Here is a 22972-nt window from a genome sequence, read left to right as displayed (position 1 = left end):
AGCTGTAAGCTAATGATAGTTATATAAGAGCAGCTGCTGCTGGTGCAATAAGCTGTACGTTTTACGTTCAATGGATGCATGATCTGATTAGTCAACTATCAAAATAATCGTTTGTGGCAGCCCTAGTTACAGGCATTGCCCTAAAGCATGCAGCCTGATGGGCAGTGTAGTCCGTGCTGCAGGGAGAATGGACTGCCATACCCGTTATGTGTCTGTGAGCGAGGAGGGAAAAAAAGGAAACGTACGAGCTGTCACGGAGCAGAAACGGGAGCTGGAAGCATGTAAATATAATAATAACCACTGCAGCCAAGAAAATGGTAAATGGCCTGTATTTATATAGCGCCTTACTAGTCCCTAAGGACCCCAAAGCGCTTTACATATCCAGTCATCCACCCATTCACACACACATTCACACACTGGTGATGGCAAGCTACATTGTAACCACAGCCACCCTGGGGCGCACTGACAGAGGCGAGGCTGCCGGACACTGGCGCCACCGGGCCCTCTGACCACCACCAGTAGGCAACAGGTGAAGTGTCTTGCCCAAGGACACAGAAGAGAGCCTGATGAGCCCAGCTGTAAGTAAGCTGTTAAGACTCAACTGTACGCTGTGTTCGTGTTTTCCTCTGAAACAATAAGCTCCGTTGGAGCAGCCTTTCAACGCCTCTCTCTGTCTCTCGCTAGCAAAGTTGACCCAGACAACAAAGTAAAGCTATTTTTCGGCTAGGAGCCCGACACGAACCTGACGTATTAGCCAGAGGTCCCTTTACTACGGTTCGGAGCCGCGGACCTGTTTTATATACGCGCCAAATAGTTTTCTACACGAGATCGCTGCAAAAAGTGTAGCCTTACCTAATGTCCACCTACTGTTACTCATTTATATTAAGATTTTTACATCTAGTTGGTATTGGTATGGCGAGTAACCTTCAGTAATAAATCACCCAGCAATACATTCATGTAGTTGGAAAAAGCATGATAATATATTAAGTAATCCAAAGTATTCAGAATAGTTACTCTCATTGAGTCGCATAACGGAATACGTTACAAAATACATTTTGGGGCATGTAATCTGTAATGGAATACATTTTAAAAGTAACCTTCCCAACACTGATCACCCTGAGTATGTATCTGTACAGTACACAGGTCCGATTCCGGCCGAGCGAGGGGCGGAGCTCACCATGGGCGGAGGTCGCAGCGAGACCTCTGCACTGACCGGGACGGGAGGGGGGCGGGGCACGGCCACTACCCAAAATTCCCAGCGGCCCAACGCCTGCTGCTTCTGCTGGTGCTGCTGCTGCAGCTGTTCATGGTGAGACACACCTGCCTTACCTGGTCAGTGCTGCCCTTAACCTCATCGTGTGTGGCTGTGCTGTTTGTGCGAGTTTGTGTGTGTGCGCGTTTCCTGTCTGAAGGCTGTTTTATCATGTCAGTCTCACTGTCAGGAATGAAGAGGAGAGGCAGAGGTGGAGGAGGAGGAAGAAGATACCGGACACAAAGATGGAAACCATTCCAAACTGTGAAGCTTGGTGAGTCACTGCAGTCGATCGTTCTCTGCTCGACCTCAAAAACATGAAAAACACAACTTTTTCCGCACTGCAGAAAAATGCCACCAGGGGGCAGTATGACCTCAGCTGAGCTCAGCGAGCCGTGAAACATGTTGATGGGAGTAGTACGCAGTTTGGGAATAAGCTGAGCCTGAGTGTGAGTTTTATTTACCTGCAAAGGAAACGTGTTCAAACACAGATGTGGTCTGACTGTGCCTACATCAGTTTATCCTGCATTAACGGCTCTAGGATCTTTACAGACTCTCAGTGTTTAGCCTCACAACTGCAATTAAGTCAGAAATATCCAAATATTCGTACGTTCAATTTTATATCAGCTAACTGCAGCCCAGGAACATACACAAATGAACAGATGAAGATGAACAAAGCTTTCCCCGCTTCTTCCTCAGCACCAAACCATCGTTAGAAGAGATCCGGCTGTGGTCTCAGTCCTTCGACAAGCTGATGAGGAATCCGGCAGGTCGAAATGTTTTCCGGGAGTTCCTGCGGACAGAGTACAGCGAGGAGAACATGTTGTTTTGGCTCGCCTGCGAGGACCTCAAACAGGAGATGAACAAGAGCGCCATTGAGGAGAAAGCTCGTTCCATCTATGAAGACTACATTTCTATTCTGTCACCAAAAGAGGTATGACTGTTTTTCAGCTGGGGTTATACCAGTGCTCACTGTTTAGAGGACCAGTGTGTGAACTATACAACAGGTGCACAGAGCTGTAAGATGTAAGGTGTGTCTAAGCCAGAGCTGTGATCGCTCTGTTACAAAAACACTGGATACAGGTTCTGACACCAGGATTTACTTCCTGTTTACGCATTCTCATTGCTATCCTCGAAGAAACCAACTCCAGACTTTTTTGGAAAAAAATTCTTCATTTAATCCCAAACGCTACAGAAAGAGTGCGTATTTCTCCCACATTAGCTTCTAAAATCCAGGTGTTTACAGGTGCACCTTACAGCCGTACGTCTTGGATTTTCAGCACTGGCACTCTCAGTGTTCGGGTTTTCTTTCTTTAAGGAGGTAAAGAAAATATTTAATTGATTTCAGCAGTTGAAATGACAAGTTACAGCACGCTGGACAGCACCACCAAAGCTGAGGCCATGCTTCTGGAGACTTCTCTCCAACCTCTGGCTGTGGAGGAGCGTATGCTCCGTGGGTTCTGAGTCAGCTGATCTGTCGGTCGAGCCACACCAGTGGATGTAAGCTGTGGGGAGCAGAAATGTGTCTTCAGTTATCATTTTTGCTTCTGACAGTTCAAAATGAGTCAAACTGTATTTCCATAGAATCTTTCCAGATAGCATCAGAGAGAAAAACAGAAAAGTTCCCAAAAGCAGGTTTAAAAGGTTTTTAGCTGCTTTGAGAAGGAACCCAATGAGATGTCAGACTCAGGGGGAGACAGCGCCACAGTTTGGCCACTGATGGAAAAGCTCCGACTCCTTTAGATCTTGTTTGCTGCACAGCCAGCAGATGGCCTCGGGGACCTGCTGGGGCTGCATGGATGTACCCTGGTGCTCATCCATCCAATTCAATTCAATTCAATTCAATTTTATTTATATAGCGCCAAATCACAACATAAGTCGCCTCAAGGCGCTTCATAGATACAGAGAAAAATCCAACAATCATATGACCCCCTATGAGCAAGCACTTTGGCAACAGTGGGAAGGAAAAACTCCCTTTTAACAGGAAGAAACCTCCGGCAGAGCCAGGCTCAGGGAGGGGCGGGGCCATCTGCTGCGACCGGTTGGGGTGAGAGAAGGAAGACAGGATAAAGACATGCTGTGGAAGAGAGACAGAGGTTAATAACAGATATGATTCAATGCAGAGAGGTCTGTTAACACATAGTGAGTGAGAAAGGTGACTGGAAAGGAAAAACTCAATGCATCATGGGAATTCCCGGCAGCCTACGTCTATTGCAGCATAACTAAGGGAGGATTCAGGGTCACCTGGTCCAGCCCTAACTATATGCTTTAGCAAAAAGGAAAGTTTGAAGCCTAATCTTGAAAGTAGAGATAGTGTCTGTCTCCTGAATCCAAACTGGAAGCTGGTTCCACAGAAGAGGGGCCTGAAAACTGAAGGCTCTGCCTCCCATTCTACTTTTAAATACTCTAGGAACAACAAGTAGGCCTGCAGAGCGAGAGCCAAGTGCTCTAATAGGGTGATATGGTACTACAAGGTCATTAAGATAAGATGGGGCCTGATTATTTAAGACCTTGTATGTGAGGAGCAGGATTTTGAATTCAATTCTGGATTTAACATGAAGCCAGTGAAGGGAAGCCAAAACAGGAGAAATATGCTCTCTTTCTAGTCCCTGTCAGGACTCTTGCTGCAGCATTTTGGATTAGCTGAAGGCTTTTCAGGGAGTTTTTAGGACTTCCTGATAATAATGAATTACAGTCGTCCAGCCTGGAAGTAATAAATGCATGAACTAGTTTTTCAGCGTCACTCTGAGACAGGATATTTCTAACTTTAGAGATGTTGCACAAATGGAAGAAAGCAGTCTTACATATTTGTTTAATATGTGAGTTGAAGGACATGTCCTGGTCAAAAATGACTCCAAGGTTCCTCACAGCGTTACTGGAGGCCAAGGTAATGCCATCCAGAGTAAGAATCTGCTTAGATACCATATTTCTAAGATTTTCAGGGCCGAGTACAATAACCTCAGTTTGATCTGAACTAAGAAGCAGAAAGTTAGCGACCATCCAGGTCTTTATGTCTTTAAGACATTCCTGCAGTTTAACTCATTGGTGTGTGTTATCTGGCTTCATGGACAGATAGAGCTGGGTGTCATCTGCATAGCAATGTAAATGTATGCTATGTCTTCTAATGATACTGCCTAAGGGAAGCATGTATAATGTAAACAGAAGTAGTACCGTGGTCTATGAAGGGGACAAGGAGTGTAACGGTCCTAATGCTCCTGCGTTGGTCCCAACATAGCCTGTTAGTCTTTAATGCAACGAGCAGACGCGCACACACAGCGATTGTGTTAAAGCTGCAAACGACACAAATCTAAATAGCCAGTCCTCTTCACCAGCCTCAAACATCACTCAGCCAGGGGAAGCTGGTTATACTAGACACCTGCTCAGCCAGGTAAAGGCCCGTAATTGGCCCAAAACACAGATCCCAGAGAATCCCGGGCCCAGAGCGAGACCCGTGTAAAGTTAGCAGATTTTTCAATAACAAAATTCACTTCCTGTATCATGTAGGTGGGAATGCACCCATAAGCATTTTGGTGCAGTCCATTGTTGTACTCGCGGCTGTCAGAAACTTGCGATTCTTTTAATTGAACAAATTGGTAAGCAGTTATGGGAGTTACAGTTCCCGTACCATAATTCCTTTATGTAGCACTTAGAACACATAGCTGGCCCAAGTGCTGTACAGCAGAAGAACAAAAAGTACAATAAATAACTAACAATAGAATAACAGTGTCAGTTACCCACTGAGTCAAAGGCCAGTGTATAAAAATGAGTTTTTAAAAACCACGTCTGAAGTCGACCGCCTACTAGAGGAAGAGCTTCAGGGTCTCCTCTAAGTTTCAGCTGCTCAGCTGACCGGAGTGAACCGTATAAGGCAAATATACCATTTAAGGATTTAAAAACCAGTAAAAGGATTTAAAATAGATCCCAAATTCAAATGGAAGCCAGCGTAAGGAGGTCAGAACTGGAGTAATATGATTTTTAAAACCATTTGAAAACACCTGTCTGGTGCCAGCGACAGGTCCTGGTTTACAGGGTTAAACTCGTCCATTTGGGCCAGTAACTGGTCTCTGTGGGCTCTCCACCATCATCCATAAAAATAATAAACAGAATTGTTGACAAAGGGAATAAACGAAGACAAAGAACCAGTCTGACTTTCTGCAGGCAAAGACGAGGCTCTGACTGTAGTTATACACTCAGAGAACAGATAGCTCCATACAAAGGGACGATACTCGATACCTTTGAAGGGACAGAGGGGGCGACGTGTTTGTTTTTTTATTTCCGTGCACTCTTCTCGATCCTGACTGAGCGCCTCTGGGTGTAGATTATGTAAGTATCTGCATTGTTGATTGGTTGATAAGTGGGCTGGAATAGAGAAGGGAGCGATAGCAGAGTTCACCGGGAACAGGAGTCAATACTCAATTTCTACTTTTTGTATGTAAGATCAACAACAACATGAGCAAGAGTGGCTCTCAGATGGTTGAACCACAGACTCTGTACACTGCCTCCCTCTGGCAGCAGAGCTCTCTGCAGGCAGATGGGTAGTCTGCAGCCTATAGGCAGCAAACACTGCTCAACCATAAATCTGCTTCCCCCCAGAGTTGCCTGATCATTTGCCAGAATTTCTTTAAGACTGAACAAAAGTCTTGCTCAAGGCTTCCCCTAACTCTCACAGCAGAGGTTTGGTTCATTCAACCATGACCAGAGATGCGTTCTGCCCATTGTTACCGCTCTGCAGCCTCCAGAGTCCACAAGTAAACCAAGCTCCATAGGCCTCTTCTTAGGCCTGTCTGCTTCAGGGATCACCACCACAACACCCACCGACCACTCCACAGGCACAACTCTGGATCGTGATCCATTCAGATCCTCGCCTGCAGTTCTGTAGAAAGTCTTCTGCCTGTGACAGACTCTCACAGGTCACTCTCACTATACTTTTGGGTACGCAGCTCCTGAAGACAACATCCAACATTTTTCCCAAAAGGCTGATTCTGTTCATCTGGACGTTTTCAGTGGGAGAAACGTTTCACGATCGTCTAAGTGACTCCTTCAGTCTCAGCTGACTGCAGGTTTCAACCTTATAAAGAGCACATTTGCACAATGACTGAATCCAGCCCACTGAATGAACAATGGGCTGTGAGGTCGGTTCCTTGAGTGATGAAACGTTTCTCCCACCGAAAACGTCCAGATGAACAGAATCAGCCTTTTGGGATTTACTTACCTGGATGACTGAGCATCAAGACATCCAACATTTTTATTGGAGATTATGTATCGGGATTTCAGGAGCAGGACCACGCCTCCAAACGCTCCTTCCGGCTGTCATCTACAGAGGTTCCCCCAGTTCTGCAAGCCGATCATTCTCGTTTACGTGCCTCACCCTCCCTCTCTCTTTCTTCTCCATTCTTCAACTTCTTCACTTCTATTTAGTGCATTGGGATCTGCCAGGCCCGGGAGCCATCGCCAGTCTCCTTCGAGGCCTTCCCCAAACCGCAGCTCAATTCATGCCAAAGCATCACTTTTACCTACTAAAATGCTGTCAAACCTAAAATGAGGACGTGGGCTCAGTTAGTGAAATGTTATTTCCATGTTAAAGACATGTGGAGACGACACAGTAGCCTGAGTTGGGTTTAGCAGCAGCTGTTCAATGCAGTGTGCCTGGTTAAGAGTCTCTCGTGAGCTCCTATCAGTCACGTCTCCAGCTCCAGGTTGGCTGGCTCATTAGTCACACTGTTTCTTTATGTAGTGAAACCTGAACTGCTTTGTTGCATCAAAGTGTGTTTTTCCCTCCAGGTGAGTCTGGATGCTCGGGTTCGAGAGGTGATCAACAGGAAGATGCAGGATCCGACGCCACACACCTTTGAAGACGCCCAGCTGCAGATCTACACGCTGATGCACAGGGACTCCTACCCACGATTCCTTGCCTCCAACATCTACAAGGCGCTGGTTCATGGCGGCTCCCGTACGCCCTCCGAGTCCTACTCCTAAACATCTTCATCCAACCTGCGCTCTGCCTCCATCCAAATCTTTCAAGCAGTCATCACTCCATCCTCAGCTCTTCCCACGTACTCATCTTCATCGTCTCTCCACTTCATGTTTTCTTCCTTTTAGTCACACTCCTGCTCACTTCTTTCTTCTTTTGTAGTCACCTTCTCTTAATATGGAGATAATCATTTTGAAAACAAGAAAAAAAACCCTGGAAACAGATTTACAATGTTTATAAAAATATATATATTTTTCTCGAATTTGAAATCTTAATCAGGCCTTTGACGTCAGTTAGACCTTGTTATGTGCAGGGTTAGTGCAGTGCAGTGATTAAAAACTAGCAGTTAAATATTAAGACAAACTCCTGGCCAACAGTTTCAGCTCAAACAGATGAATTTTAATAGCAGTGAACTTATTGATTTTAGGTGATTTATGAGTTTTACGTCACTGAAATCAGACTAAGCTGATCCCTGATCCATCCCTGCCTTCCTCCTCCTCACGGTTCACCTCTGCTTTGGTTCATGTTTCCCACCTGCTCCTGAGGGCACCAGCGAATGACACTGAAGTTTTACTGGGGTGATTGTTTTTTCAGTGGGAAAAATATTCACATGTGCCATCAGCTCTTTGTGGATTTTTACCAGCCTTGCTCCTTAGCATCTCCTTTCACAGAGCCAGCTGACTCCACCTCGCACTTCAGGAATGATGCGGTTCAAAGAAAAAGATGAATGCTGCGTCGTTCCCTTTCTCTGTTTTTGAACTGGAAACATGACGCTTCCTGAGACGCTTCATCTTTGGTAGTTCGCTGGATCGATGACTTTACTCCTGACCACAGGGGGGCGCCGCTTCCTCCAACTACTGATTAACAAACGACTACGTGAATATTTTATATCACAGAACTGAACGTGGAACATTTCACCTACTTTTGTTTGCCGTGGTCTCTCCTCGTCCTGGTTTTTCCAGAAGAGGATGACCCAATGAGACTGATTACACCCGACACACACACACACAGAGCAATAAAAACACTGGAGTTTAGAAAACACACACAGAATCAGTGCTACTTTACTTACACGGACCGTTCAATAATCAATACTTTCCTTCCATTAATGGTCAGAAAGACACAGATTTGAGTTTCGGAGTAAACGAAGCTGCTGTGACCGCTGTGTCTTTAAAATGAATGGATAATCAGTAATAATGATTATTGTTCATAACTAGTCTGCAACCAAAAACTACTATCACTGAGAGATGAAATGTAAAGAGTGCAAAGCTGCAGGCGGACGTTTGTGTTGTAATAAATGAACATTGTGTCTGCCTCGTGTCGCAGAGACCATAAGAAGAAGGACCTGTTAAAAGTGACACAGAGGAGGTTTTGTTTGTGCGGGTGGAGAACGCTTCACTGTTTACGACCAAGAATAACGCGCAGGTGAAGTTGGAATTTTATCTTCTTTAAGTCAGACGTACGCTGCCATTACGTGAATGTTTATGGTCGCCACATCTGTTTTCTTACAAATTTATAACAGGCCCTGTAAGTATAGTATCACACACACACACAGACACACACCGGGGCTGCCTACCTGGGCGCTGCTGCTGCTGACCTCTGCGACCTCTCACTTTTGACCTCATCACTGTCTGTGGCTCCTGATTAGCTGCAGGAGGCCACCGGGCTCATCTGTGGTTGGTCCATTCAGGAAGGGGGGCGGGAGGAAATCCCAGGTGCAAAAAAGCAGCCCATGTTGTGAGTCGGACGCTTCCTGCACTGCTTCATGGGAACGCTGGTAGATGGAGGCGGAGGCCACAGGTTCCAAACAGGAGATGCCTCCCTCTTCAGCAGACCAGTCACACGATGCATTTCTCTTCGTATTGTTGATGTTATTTATTTTCTATTTTGTTAAAACTGTGATTTTAATTGTACAAATATAAAGAGAAAACTGAAGATCCAACGAGAGGCTGCTTGTTTTGTGACAGAAATGACCTGAGAGGTCAGACAGTGTTCACACCTGTGTTAACACCAAGGACTGAATCAATAAAATCTCCCAGGCTAAAACGCTGTTATTATGATAACTGACCAGCACCGACACACTCTTTTTTTTGTGTGTCCCGTTTGGATCTTTAGCCATCAGAATTGTTGTCTTAAGGCCAAGAAAGATGCCAAGCGAATTTATTTTACCAAGTGGATCATCATGGCCTTGCCATATTGGTCCATTTGATTGACCTTTATAATTATGAATTTATTTTATTTTCATTTTTTAAAGTCGGGACAGACATGACTGCGGGATAGGACAGGGAGAAAGAATGAAAGAAAGAGAGGGAGAGAAAGAAAAATAGAGGAGAGAAGAGACTGTGAGAAAGGGGGAAGAAAGAAAGAAAAACAAACAAAACACCTGGGTCACCTGTATGGAGAAAAAAAAACAAGAAAGCAAACAACAAAGAGCAACATAATAAAAACAGCACCATCACAATAAACTAGCTAACAATAGATATCAGTAGATACTAAATATTAAACGATATTGTGCAGCACGCAAGATAGACAGCGCACAATGTGCTTTGAGGCAGCAGCCAAGAAAGGTGTAGTCCGCGTCTGTGAACACCTGTGTGTACACCTGTGTGCATCAGCATGCTTGTATTCCGAAGGTTTCTCCATGTAACGATCTGCTAGGGAGTGTGGGGAGCCACAGCCCCGTCCACCAGGGTATGAAGCAGGTATGGAGGAGATCCAGGCCCCAGACATCCAGAGGCCCCAGAGTACGAGGACCCGAGGAGGACCACTAAAGGGGGGGGAACCGTGCCACCCTCCTGGGAAGAGCTGAGTAGAGCCCCAAACGAGAGGTCACCCAGCAGCTACGGAGCAGAGGCCAGAGGGGGTTGCAGTGGCTTGCACACACAGATTTCATTAACCATGTCAGGGTGCTAGCTCGCTGGTTTCCCGTGTTCTGATGGTAGGATTTCTTTCTAACCTTCGGCCTCGATGAAGAGGAAAACCTAACGGTGTTTGCAGGGTTGGTGAAGTCGGTCCAGCTGATGTGATGATGAACTTGAGGGTCTACGCTCGCCACAGATCACCAACACGTATATCTGACTTTGTGGTAAAGTCACAGACTTCGCTTTGATCTGTGACAAATCAGGCTGTGTGACAGGAAGCTTTGATGTTTCCATGGATACAGTCTAAAGTCTCACAGCTTAAAAACAAACAGCACTGAGCGCGTTCAGACACAAAATAATTCAAATCTTTAGATGAACCAGTTTCTGCTGCTGTCAGATTATTTTAATTTATTTATCTAAAAAGGGACAGTGCAGTTTAACATAGTCCAAGTACAAAACATGAAACTGATGTAACGCACATAAGTTTATAGCTATTGCTAATTTTCAACAATTGTCCCTTGTTGGGCTTACAATCAAAATAAATACATTTTACAACAACTACAATTAATAGACAATAAATTAAAAAATAAAAATCTGTTAAAAAATAAATATTTTACTTTTAGATTTTGTCTTTTTCAGAGGTGTTGTATTTTTATTTATCCTCATCTGATAAAGCATCTGAGCAGGGGGTGCTCACAGGGATCATTTGATAAGAAACAAGACTGACGTGACGTGTCAAATACCTTTTTTATGTGAGCCTGAAGCAAAGAGCCCGGCTTAACAGAGAAGGCTGGTAATCACGATACCCGTTATCGCTGACTGGAGTTTCAGATTTTAGTCCAGGAAGTCAGGATATATAGAACTTTAGTTCACGGTTAGCTACAGAGCTAATATAAAATCATCAGCACAGGAAGCAGGAGGGTAAGGGTTAAACTGTTCCCAGTAACGATCACGCTGGGTGAAGGATGGAGACAAACACCATTGTAGGACAGGAAGAAGCTTAAAATGACACAAACGTGTCCGTCCACAGCTCGAGGTCAGTCACTAATCTGCTGCTGCCTGGTTTGAATGACTGTGACAAAATCCTGATCCTCAGTGTCGTGTCCAGAACGAGGGGAATTCTTTGGAGTCCAGGACACAACTTCTCTGCTGCTGGGTTAAGGTCAGACACTTTCTAATAAACAGTTCTTAGAGCACAACAGGAGCCAAGAGTACAACTCAATAAAGTTTCCACGAACACAGAAAATAATGAACCAGCTCCCTGAAATCTATAATCTCAGACGGTTTCCACTGAGCACCAATTATGTTCTCTTGACAAAAATAGACTTGTGAAAAGATTCATTTGTACATATGTTATATCTGTTTTCTCTGTCTCTCTTCATGCTCATGTATGGGAAGAGCTCACCGGTGTTTCCACAACAAACACAACAGAATCCTTCTCAGCTCTGTTTCCCCACCACTCTTCATCCTACCCGTCAACACACTTCCAAACACCAGCAGCATTTAGAAAAACAGCACGAGGCCTCTGCTCTTTGTTTAAGTAGTCTGTCTTTTGCTGGATGCTTCGTGGTACAGTGTTAACGTCCACATTTATTCAGACGAATACTGTTTAACTTCTCAAAAGTAAGAGCATGTTGGTCTGTCCAGGCCAGGTTAGATATGCATCCGACTGCCACCATCACAGATCTGTTTAATCTGCCTATCAGCCAACCAGCCTCGTCCGTTTAGACTTGTCCTTGACATTTTGGGGCATGAAGCTCCTTTCGGTTATAGCCTGAAAAATATTTGTTGAGTCTTGGTGGAAAAACCTTTCCCGAGTCTGTGTGAACATTTGTGTTGAATTTGAGGCGTTGAACACCTTCAGGGGTGATATAACCAGGATTAGCAATCATCAGGGTTCACTGGTACTGTAACCAGTCAAGTAGAGGAAGAAGGTTTGTTGTCACTCGTTGGCTGTTTTGCACAAACTAACAATGGGAATTATAATCCATTAAATAGAGGATTAGAGTAACTCTGCAAATAGTCTGAGGGTAAATTAATCTCATTTTCACTGACCGACAGTGAAGATGAACTGTGAAGGAGTGGAGAGACAATGCTGGTACCTCAACGCTGCACGAGGTCATCGTTCATTCGTCTCGATGAGCTAAAAGTCACACTCAGCTAAACAACCATCAAGATTTTTTTTTTCCTACAGGTGGCATGTAAACCAGCCGAATTCTTCTCAGTTCGTATTAATCAACATTTTTCAGATTGGAAGCCAGTCCAACCTACAGAATGACTGAAAACACAACATCATTTATTATAATCAAACCCAAGTGCCGATGACATCGTACCACCACTGACTCAGTCTAACAAGTCTTTGGGGAAATTACAGTGAAAGAAATCATTATGTGATGAAAGTTTTCCCACAAAGAAAGAAATGGTTTCTGGTTCATTTCAAAGGAGACAAACTATTCTGCATTAACTCGAAGCTTCAACTCTCACCACAGACTTTTCATCGACCTGAGGACAGGAGACTGGTGAGGACGGTGCATAATACCTCATTCTGGATCTTCGTCTTTAGCCGGTCCTTTGTTCTCTTAGTGCTATGTTTAAGGTCTTCCTGGAAAACCCACCCACAACCAATCTTCAGCATTCAGGCTGAGGGGACGAGGTTCTGGTCCAAGATTTTAATGGTACATGGCCCTGTACTTTGAAGACACAGGGCCTGTACACTCAGAAAAACGACTTCAAGCAAGTTTCCACTTCCATGCCCAACGGTGGGGATGCTGTTCTTTGGGTCATACGGCGGGTAGAACTCAGTTCCATTTTGGTTTCATCTGACCACAGCACTTGCTCACCCGGCTTTCCTGAATCATTTAGATGTTCACTGCAAACGTCAGATGGGCCTGCTTGAACATTTCAGTCCAATTTCTGAATACTCAAACTCAATGCCTCACCAAGTTCATGGTGGTCGTCTTTTACTTCATTCCAGCCATGGGCAGGTATACGGTGGGAACCGGAATTCTAGCTGGGTTGTAAAGGCTCAAATACTCATTTCAGCCAATAACATGACATTAGTTTTGTCTAATGTGTTTCTCTAGATTTTTGGTTGATATTCTGCGTCTCTCCATTCAAATGAAATTCTAAAAGAAAGCCTGCCGATTTCTTTGTGAGTAAACTTCAAGGTTCACCAGGGGGCAGGGATGGTTTCCCTTTTTATTGATGATGGTGATTTCTGAAGCCAAAACAATAAAAACAGCGATTCGATGGTCTTCATCCAAGAGCAGATTTAATATGTTCAGCACATCATGGCAAAGAAAGACACACTATGAGCTGTGATTTGAATCTGGCTCAAGCGTCTTCAGAAAGGAAGTCTCAGTCATCAATACAAAACCAATTCAACCAATGGACAACATCAGCTGGCTTTTGTCTCTCCAAATACATTGCAGCATTTAGTTTGATATATAAAAAGAAATTACACCAAAAAAATAAAAAATAAAATAAACTTCAATAACTTCAATTTGCTTCTTGACAGAAGAATAAACGGCCGAGTTTTCTTCAACAGAACTGAAAGACAAATACAAAGAGACACCTCAATCAGACCCAATGCAGAGAAACCTGAAACAGTCAGAAACAGATCCGACTGTCACCTGGCCCTAAACAGACACTATGAATCTCAGCACCTCAGAAATCAGAGGCAGAAGCTCAGTGGAAAAAGATCAAAGTGCACACCTGCAGTGGAAAAACACACCACAGAGCTAACAAACAAATGCAGATCTGGTAACTCAAATCTTTTCGCTTTGAGCAGCTTGAGGCAGCTGCTGTTGTGATTTGGCATTTTATAAATGAAAATGAATTGAACTGAAGCTTTGCTCTTCTCATAAATCACCTGCTTCTCCATTTAGTTGCTTCACTTTGACCTGAGTCAGCAGCTAAATCAGCTAGGTCGGGGTGAGAGGGTATGGTAAGATCAGAAGGTCAGGTAAAGAAGGTTAGCATGCAGATAGAGCTGAGAGGAAGAGGGGGAAGCTGTAATTCAGCCTCTGCTGCCACCATCTGGAGGCAGAAGCTGCAAACCTGAGCTCAAACATTCAAAGCAACAGACAGTGCACAAGACAAGTGAACAAAAGCTCCACAAAAGAGGAAGACTTCAGAGAGGATTCATGGATGTACTGAAGGAAGGAGGGTGGGTGTGACTGCTGTGTAGACCTCTAAGAAGGGTGATGAGAAAGAGGGTAGGTCGATTAGCTATTTATCAAATATTTGCAGAAGAGAAACTTTTATATGGCCCTAAATATTTCCAAGACAGCGCCGTCTGTAACACTGATCAGTGTCAACGCCAGTCCACATGTCCTGTGTATTTCTCAGAGTCAGGGGCCTTACCTTCCATCGGTTGCCGCAGTCGTTACACAAAACAAAAGTGGTCATGGGCTCATCAGCGCTGCGGGTCTGCACCTGAACACGAGAATGAGGTGGTGAAAACTGGTCAGAGAACAGCGACCATCAGCCTGAAGATGTGCTCATACCTGTGTGTACGTGCAGCTCTTTCCATGACACTTGCTGCAGATAAACATGTCCGTCTCAGTTCCTCCGACCTTGGAAAGCTGATGCTGTCTGATCGACTCTTTTGTCAGAGCCTCTCTCATCTGCTTCAGCTCTGCACTCGCCATTTCCTGCGCGTGCACACACACACACACACACACACACACACACACACACACACACACACACACACACACACACACAGCTTCATTCGACCCACTGACTCCACTCCTTTTTGTAGTTATCCAGTTTACATTCATACAAACCACCGCTGCACAAATGGGGATTCTTACCGTTTCACTCTATAAGCTCAGTGGGTTCTTGACCTCATCTCACTAACGTGAAACTAAAACAAATTACTTCCCATTTAGACTTTCAGAATAAAACAATATTAGGCCTATAAATATTTTGCCAGAGACAACTTTTTTCTAATTTAGGCTCTGTAAATCACCACAATCAATTTAAAATGAAACAACTGAGATGCAGGTGAAGTGCAGACTTTCAGTTTAATTCAATGGTTTGAACAAAAAGATTGCATAAATGTGAGGAACTAAAGCATTTTAATGCAATCAAACACAAAACAGAAAAGTAATCGGACCAATTACATATAATAAAATGTTCATTTCTTATACTTGGTTGAAGACCCTCTGCCTGAAGTCTTGGACATCACCAGATGCTGCTTTTTAACGCTCTGCAGGCTTTACTGCAGCAACTTTCACTTCCTGTTTGTGGGCCTTTCTGTCTGACTCCAACCAGTGAAACGCTCAGTTGGGCTAAGATCAGCTGACTGACTTGGCCCTTGAAGAATTTTCCAATAAACTCCTGGCTGTGTGTTTCGGGTCATCTGTATTATGAAACACACTGACTCTGACTGCACGTAGACAGTCTGTCTCTGAACACCTCAGGAGTTCGTTCTGCTGCTTCGGTCACATCATCATAAACACTCATGTCTAGGGATGGGTATTGATAAGATTTTCACGATTCCGATTCCATTTTCGATTCTGTTTAACGATTCGATTCTTTATCGATTCTTTTTAAAAAGGAGGACACTAAGGTCGACTAGCTTAGAACTTTGTTTTATATCTTCTCTTTGAACAAGATAGAAATTTAGGAGTAACATGGCCTTACAAACCCAACAGTGAGATCTTAAGAGATCCAGCCTATGGCTCTTCAATGGGGTGTCACAGGGTCCCCAGGAAAAAACATTGTAAATGTGAAATAATAAAATAAATATTCTTCTGTAGCAATAACAAAGTATAACATAAATTATTCTGTAGCAATTACACAAGAATATCCAGTAATGTCCCTGCCTACAATTACACACATTCACTTACTGAAAATCATCTGCTGTGGCAAACGGGTGCAAGCCTTTGACCACAAACTGAGTCACTGCTCGGTGACGTTCGTCTATCCTGCCTGAAAGGAGACGCTGCCGGCAGACTGCAGCGAGAACTGCCAGCATCTGAGCCAGACTCTGTCTCGCATCATGGTCACTAAACACACAGTGATGGCAGGTTTGTAATAAGGCAGATCGCGCTAACATAATATGCACTGTTAGTTGATTATTTACCTGCCGCATTAACGGGAGAGGATGTGCAAACGTTACCGCTGCTGCTGGGTTGAGATTCACGAGTCCAGAATTAAAAACACGACATTCATTTAAGGTCATCGTGTGTTTTGTGAGCAAATGCTTTTGCATATTCGTAGTGTTTCCTCCCTTAAATGAAATATTTACTTTGCAAGTATTGCAAGTTGCCCTGTCGTCATCCGTTCTCGTAAAGTATAACCAAACTTTTGAGCGTTTGAGCCGCCGTGTTTCCTGCCAGGTAAATGACGCTCCACAACGTGGTGACGTCATTCGGGGCGACTGGAATCGATAAGGGAATCGTTTGCAAAAATGGCAAACTATTCCAAGGAACTGAAACATTGGGAACCGGTTCTCAACAAGAACCGGGTTTCGATACCCATCCCTACTCGTATCCCAGTGCCACTGGCAGCCATGCACGTCCAAACCATCACACTACCTCCACCGTGTGTTACAGATGATGCTGTATGCTTTGGATCACGAGCTGTTCCACGCCTTCTCCATACTTTTCTCTTGATCTTGGCCTCATCTGTCCAAAGAATGTTTTCCCAGAGCTGTGCCGGCGTTTTTAGATGTTTGTAGCCGATCAAGCCTTTCTATTCTCGGGGCTTATGAATGGTTGCACCCTGCAGTGAACCCTCTGTGCTTTCTGTCATACAGTCCGCTCTTTATGCTGCACTTGGGTATCGACACGCCTTCCTCCTGGAGAGTGTTGTTCCCTTGGCTGACGTTGTGAAGAGGTTTCTCTGCACCGTGATTCTGCGAGCATCCACCACCGTTGTCTTCCATGGACGTCCAGGTCTTTTTGCCTTGCTGAGTTCATCAGTGCTCGCTTTCTTTCTCAGGATGATTTTGTCACTCCTAATACTGCAGCAATTTCTCAGACGGTTTGTCTTTGTTTGTTTCAGAGCTGCATTGACTGCATGATGTCTGTTCACAGCAAAATCTTCCAAATGCAAGAACCAAACATCAAGTCAAATCTTTATTCTTCACTGATGATGACATGACGAAGGAATTGCCCACACCAGGGGTCAGTAACCTTTAACACCCAAAGAGCCATTTGGACCCAGTTTCCACGCAAAAGAAAACACTGGGAGCCGCAAATACTTTTTGACATCTAAAATGAAAATAACACTGCATATATTGGTTTTTTTTTTTTACCTTTATGCTTCAACTAAGGTGTGTTGCTTATGAATCCATGAAGTGGTATGGAGAAAATTACATTATGTAATTAACACATTTTGAACTCTTAAAGAAATATAACAAAAGGAAACACCCAGCTGAACTAAAGTGATCCAGCAAACAAAAACTGTGAGCCGCCACCCTCATATCGCCTTTGGGCTTTTGGAGCCTTGACCTGACTTTGGAAAAAAGCACTATGCTGCTAAAAAAAAATGAAAAATAGATATTTGCAAAATTCTGCCTACATATGTATTTTACCAGGTTAATGGGTGTGGCAGGGCGTGGTCTGCAGTGCCGCTGCAGAGGAGGCGGACGCACCTGAGAGTCACCCGCAATCACGCCTCGCCGCCTTAACCTCTGTGCTATCTGGCTCAAGCGATGGGAGTTCGCCTTGTAATCGGAAGGTTGCCGGTTCGAGCCCCGGCTTGGACAGTCTCGGTCGTTGTGTCCTCGGGCGAGACACTTCAGCCGTTGCCTACTGGTGGTGGTCAGAGGGCCCGGTGGCGCCAGTGTCCGGCAGCCTCGCCTCTGTCAGTGCGCCCCAGGGTGGCTGTGGCTACAATGTAACTGCCATCACCAGTGTGTGAATGTGTGGATGACTGGATGTGTAAAGCGCTTTGGGGTCCTTATCAAATCAAATCACTTTTTATTGTCACATCACATGTGCAGGCACACTGGCACAGCACATGCGAGTGAAATTCTTGTGTGCGAGCCCCACAAGCAACAGAGATGTGCAAACACAACAACACAAACGAGCAAAATACAAGAATGGCCAACCTGAAACTAATAAATATATGTACAATATATAATAGTGTATGCATTTCTGGATGTGTATACTAAATATTTTCCTACGTGTGTGTGTGTGTGTATACACATTTTTACAAATTAAATAGTAAAAAAATAAAATAAAATAATAATAATAATAATAATAATAATAATAATAATAATAAAATATATAAAATATACAGAGTTGAATATGTGCAAAACAAGTGGCATTTATATACAGTGTGGAGTGCATAATGTTAGGGACTAGTAAAGCGCTATATAAATACAGGCCATCTACCATCTATCTGTGCTGCTGTGTTGGTATGTGTTGGGCTGTGAGCTTTAACACCGACTGTATGCGTACAGCAACCGTGTGTGAAAAGTGGTCAATAAAGAGATGCTGAAAAGCGTGTTCATGCAAACATTGTCGGATCTGCCGTGATATGTTTACAATGGGACTTCTGCTCCTGAACCTCTGCACACAGCGTCTGCAAATCGTGGCTTCCATCTTTACGCAGGACTGTAAGCTGTCATCTGTGAGGCATGAGCGGTGTTTGTTTTTAACATAGTTCACGGTGGAGAACAGCTGCTGACATAATGTGGATCCGAAGATCCATAACTGGCCTACCTGGGGTTGAAAGTCTCGATGCACGACGTTTCTGCGGGTACACCGGCTTCCGCGAGTGTGACGCTTATTTTGAGCGATGAAAAATAATAAAATATAATTTTATTTTTATATTTCAAAATCACAATAATCTTCCAATTTAGAACTACAAGTTAAAAAAAGAACTAAATACAAGTAAAACACACTTCAGCTAAATACTTCTAATTTATTTTACCCAAACCACGCGGAGTCGCAGTACAAGGACTAAAGAGCCGCAGGTTGCCGACCCCTGGCCCACACCATCCATCGGCCTTTCAGACGATTGTCCGATTACTTTTGGTCCCTTTAAATAGAGGGTGGCACATGTTAAAGAGCTGAAACTCTTAAATCCTTCATCCAGTTTCAATGTGGATACCCTCGAATGAAAGCTGAGAGTCTGCACATTATGTCCTTTATACAACTAAAAAACAGGTTAAAAAAAAAACAAAAAAAACCTTGTGTCAGTGTCCAAATATATATGGATGTAACTGTAGAAGTAATAAAGGGTTATACAGTTACACTGCACTGTATCGTGAAACTCCGCCCCTGACCCCTATTTAAAGAGGAAGACGCACTGACCTCAGCAGTCATACAGGCGATGCGATGTGGCGAGATGTTTCCACACAGTACGTTGCGGCGCAGTTCTGGGTTCTTCTGGTCTTTCAGGTTGGAGATTCGACTTCGTAGACGGGTTTTATATTTCATGTCTGTCGACTTAAACTCCTGGAAGATCTGTGCACATGGCGAGCCGTCAAGGATCAAGAGTGTGTGCGAAATGTGTTGGAACTGGAAAAACGTGCAGAACATTTATTGTAGTGCTGCTGGTGTTCATTAATACTGAAGCTTTTATGTAATCATGAATGAAATCTGCTCCAGTAAAGTGAGATCCTTCCTGTGAGGATGCTCCCGCCGACACTGTTCAGTGGTCAGGTTTCAGCAATAGCAACACGAAAGGATATGTTCTTCGATTTGAGCCGCCAGGTGCTCGCAGTCCACTCTGATGGCCTTGTGGTCATCTAAAACACAAACATTGGTTAGCTTCATGCTTGTAAACAGCACCACAAACACCTGACTATCAACTCTGACAGATTCCAGGTCTTTGTGTAAACAGGAGATTACTGAAACACAGATTCCTCATTTAGACAGTGATACGATCAGATTAATCTGATCAAGGCAGGGTTCAGAGTCTGAAAAGATCCAGACTTCATTATCTTCTCACCGTCCGTCTGCAGCGCCGCTACCAGCAGCTCTCGACTCTTGCTTCTCACGCAGCCCATGGTTACGGGGGCAGGGGGGAAGGAGGTGACCTGAGAGAGGGTGGTGGTAGTTGGGGAAGTGGGGGTGGACGGGGGCCCCTCAGAAGATTTACTGCTGAGGAGGAGGAGAGAGGAAGAGTTCTTATTTGACTGAAACTTTCTCCTGATCGCAAACATGTAAACAAGCTGACGCCGCCGCCAGTGTGCAACAGACCCTTTTTCACTGCTGCCATAATCCTTGGAGGTGGATGAAGACCTCACCGGAGAGCCGTCCTTTTTCTTCTCCTCTGAACCCTCTGTCAGATAAAAACTAACAAATGACTGCAGCCATAATTCTACTTCCTGTTTGTACACTCGGGATTACGGTTTCTAACACTTGATGATGCAACTTAAATCATGCGAACTGACAACAGTCACCTGGAGACACATTATATGTCACGTTTCGGTTTTTCTTTACCCACCCAGCAGTTTCTTCCAGGACTTGATGAGAGTTTTGGCTAAAGTCTGAACTTCTTCGTCTGAACTTTGTTTCCTCACAGCGTTCACCGACATACCCACTCTGGTAGACTACACACACACACACACACACACACACACACACGTTTCTGCAGCGCTTTAAATGAAAACATTCACAGCAATGATAAATGGATTTGGTCTAGTGTATTCATAAACCTCGTGGACTTTAATCTCACCGGTGTGTTACTGCACACTGAAAGTCATAAACACCGAGTCCTGTGTTACCTTCAGTTCAGTTAAATCAGACACGCAAGTGAATTTCAGGCTTTTTCGTATCACCATATTGTTTGTGGAGTTGCTCACCTGCAGTGTCTCCAGAGACATGTTGATGTTCTTCAGTTCTCTCAGCAGGTCCAGAGCATTGTCCTGTAAACAGAACCACCATTTTATTGTACCTAGTCGTTTACTAAATAAACGTGTTGTGAAAAACTGTAAGAAGGTTTCTGTCTGAATGTTAAAAAACTATTAAAGTTTTTCAGTAAAGCTTCACATTTGAATCTCGAGTCCTCACTAAGACCAAAAAAAGTGGACCACATCAGTCCAGCTCCGAGGTCTTTACACTGGCTGCCTGTCCGTCAGAGGATAGACTTTAAAGTTCTGATGCTGGTCTATAAAGCTCTGAATGGTTTAGGACCAAAATACATCAGTGACCTCCTGACCCAGTATGAACCTTCCAGATCCCTCAGGTCATCTGGATCTGGTCTTTTATCAGTTCCCAGAGTCAGAACCAGACACGGTGAAGCTGCATTCAGCTTTTATGCTCCTTATATCTGGAACAAACTCCCAGAAAGCCTCAGATCAGCTGAAACACTCAGTTTATTTAAATCCAGGTTGAAGACTCACCTGTTCTCAGCTGCATTTGAATAAAGCACCAAATCCACACTTTAAGCTTAAATTTCAAAACTTACATTTAACTACTGATTTTATCTATTGTTCTGATTTGATCAGTTTTGATTTTATATACTGTTTTGTTTGTTTGTTTATTAGTTTGTTTGTTTGCATGTTTTAATCAATTTTAAATCATGCTTTTTATTGTTTGTGTTTCTAATGTCTCTGTAAAGCGCTTTGAATCACCTTGTTGTTGAATTGTGCTATACAAATAAACTCGCCTTGCCTTTGTGCAATACTATTTTTCTTTGGTCAGCACACCTTTACATTCAGGTGGAATAAAAACACAGCTAATATTTCTTTTATCTTTTACCTCTTTGATAACAAACAAAGTTTCACCAAGAACTCAAGGAGCTGCATGACAAGACGACAGACAAACAGAAGAAAGTTCAGTACAGTCAAAGAGCGCAAGTTAAGCAAAAGAGAGTAACAGCAGAAAGCAGGACAAGACTGCTCAAAGAAGTCCTGCCATTAATTAATGCTTCGATCTTAAATATGATCAACCTATCTCTAATAATCAGCTATGTACCACCGGCCTTCAAGCTGGCTGTAGTTAAACCTTTACTCAAAAAGCATCTCTAGACCCAGCAGTCTTAGCTAATTATAGGCCAATCTCCAACCTTCCTTTCATATCAAACATCCTTGAAAGAGTAGTTGTCAAACAGCTAACAGATCATCTGCAGAGGAATGGTTTATTTGAAGAGTTTCAGTCAGGTTTCAGAGCTCATCACAGCACAGAAACAGTATCAAGCCTACAGCCTCTCCGTCAGTCCAGCCTCAGAGGTCTGTCTGCATCATGCTGCACACGTTGGTCACATTTGGAGTTCAGGAAACTACAGTTTGAATATTTTGTGCCATGTAATGACATCACTAATCACCTGACTGCAGGTGATGAGCTCTGAGCTGATTCCAGGTGTGTCCGTTTGAAATCTGAACTGTGTCATGATTTCAAAGTGTTACCTTCCTCGCTCACCATCACCTGTCGGCCGCTTTCACTCACCGTGCTCTTCTTCTGCACCATTTTATCCAACTTTCTGGCGATGCGCTCCACTTCCTGATCCTTCACCATGTCTGCGGCTGCCTCTGCGTCACTGCCCTGCAGAGGAAAGCTCCATGGATGGAGCGCAAACTCTTCTCCGTCCTCTTCTCTCCTCTCACGGCCGGTCGTTGTGTGCGAGGCATTGTGGGAGATGGAGTCTTCTTGTCTCTCCAGGTTAACGTTCTTCTTCTTTTTCTTACTTTGGTTGGCAAAAAACAAAACGGCGCATTACCGCCTCCAACTGGTGTGGAGTGTGAACTGGACCGTCGCTCAAAAAAACCCCAAACAAACAAATTCTCCCGAGCGATTTACCCTCTTTTACAAACTGGAATAAGGCCTGATAACTTTCACTTCATGGGTCCTTTTGCAGTAAATCAATAAGATCCAGTTTCATTTACATATCACTGAGGTTTCCTTCATTTCTTGCCTTACCATACTCGTTATCTCTGTCTGACAGAGGCTAATACCCAGGTTCACTACCCCATGCTTTGTG

General features: G+C 44.0%; 2 protein-coding genes across 9 annotated transcripts in view; one reads left to right on the top strand and one right to left on the bottom strand.

Moving 5' to 3' along the window:
- Positions 1–9287, top strand: part of LOC147305428 (regulator of G protein signaling 17-like) — a 44514-nt gene extending 35227 nt beyond the window's left edge. For 3 of the 5 annotated variants that reach the window (XM_086278598.1, XM_086278597.1, XM_086278600.1), the window contains 4 exons: positions 1137–1309; positions 1431–1526; positions 1952–2186; positions 7034–9286. In XM_086278598.1, the coding sequence (XP_086134724.1) occupies positions 1137–1309; positions 1431–1526; positions 1952–2186; positions 7034–7228 (699 nt within the window). In that variant the 3' untranslated portion in view covers positions 7229–9286. Of the gene's footprint in view, positions 1–1136; positions 1310–1430; positions 1527–1951; positions 2187–7033 lie in introns of all 5 variants that reach the window. The other 2 variants (XM_086278595.1, XM_086278596.1) reach the window with 2 other exon arrangements.
- tcea2 (transcription elongation factor A (SII), 2) lies at positions 947–22604 on the bottom strand. Of its 4 annotated transcripts, none has more exons than XM_086278591.1 (10): positions 22441–22604; positions 20856–20918; positions 20498–20603; positions 20251–20332; positions 20000–20151; positions 19742–19796; positions 19360–19516; positions 14590–14736; positions 14447–14518; positions 947–2757 (listed from the first exon to the last, which is right to left on the bottom strand). In XM_086278591.1, exons 1-10 carry the CDS (start codon positions 22507–22509, stop codon positions 2617–2619), a joined length of 1044 nt encoding a protein of 347 aa, XP_086134717.1. In that variant the 5' UTR covers positions 22510–22604; the 3' UTR covers positions 947–2616. The 4 variants fall into 4 exon arrangements, with proteins under 4 accessions (XP_086134717.1, XP_086134718.1, XP_086134719.1 ...); XM_086278592.1 differs by having other exon boundaries at positions 20000–20148; XM_086278593.1 differs by lacking the exon at positions 947–2757 and adding an exon at positions 10412–13630.
- Positions 22605–22972: the final 368 nt, after the last annotated feature.

This window comes from Aulonocara sp. 'chitande type north' Nkhata Bay, linkage group LG20 (genome assembly GCF_057382095.1).
Source record: "Aulonocara sp. 'chitande type north' Nkhata Bay isolate Kocher_YH1m ecotype deep benthic linkage group LG20, A_spYH_male_GT1.1, whole genome shotgun sequence".
NCBI classification, from domain to species: domain Eukaryota; kingdom Metazoa; phylum Chordata; class Actinopteri; order Cichliformes; family Cichlidae; genus Aulonocara; species Aulonocara sp. 'chitande type north' Nkhata Bay.
The sequence above is the reverse complement of the archived record's forward strand: the minus strand, read 5'-3'. Positions and strand labels throughout refer to the sequence as shown.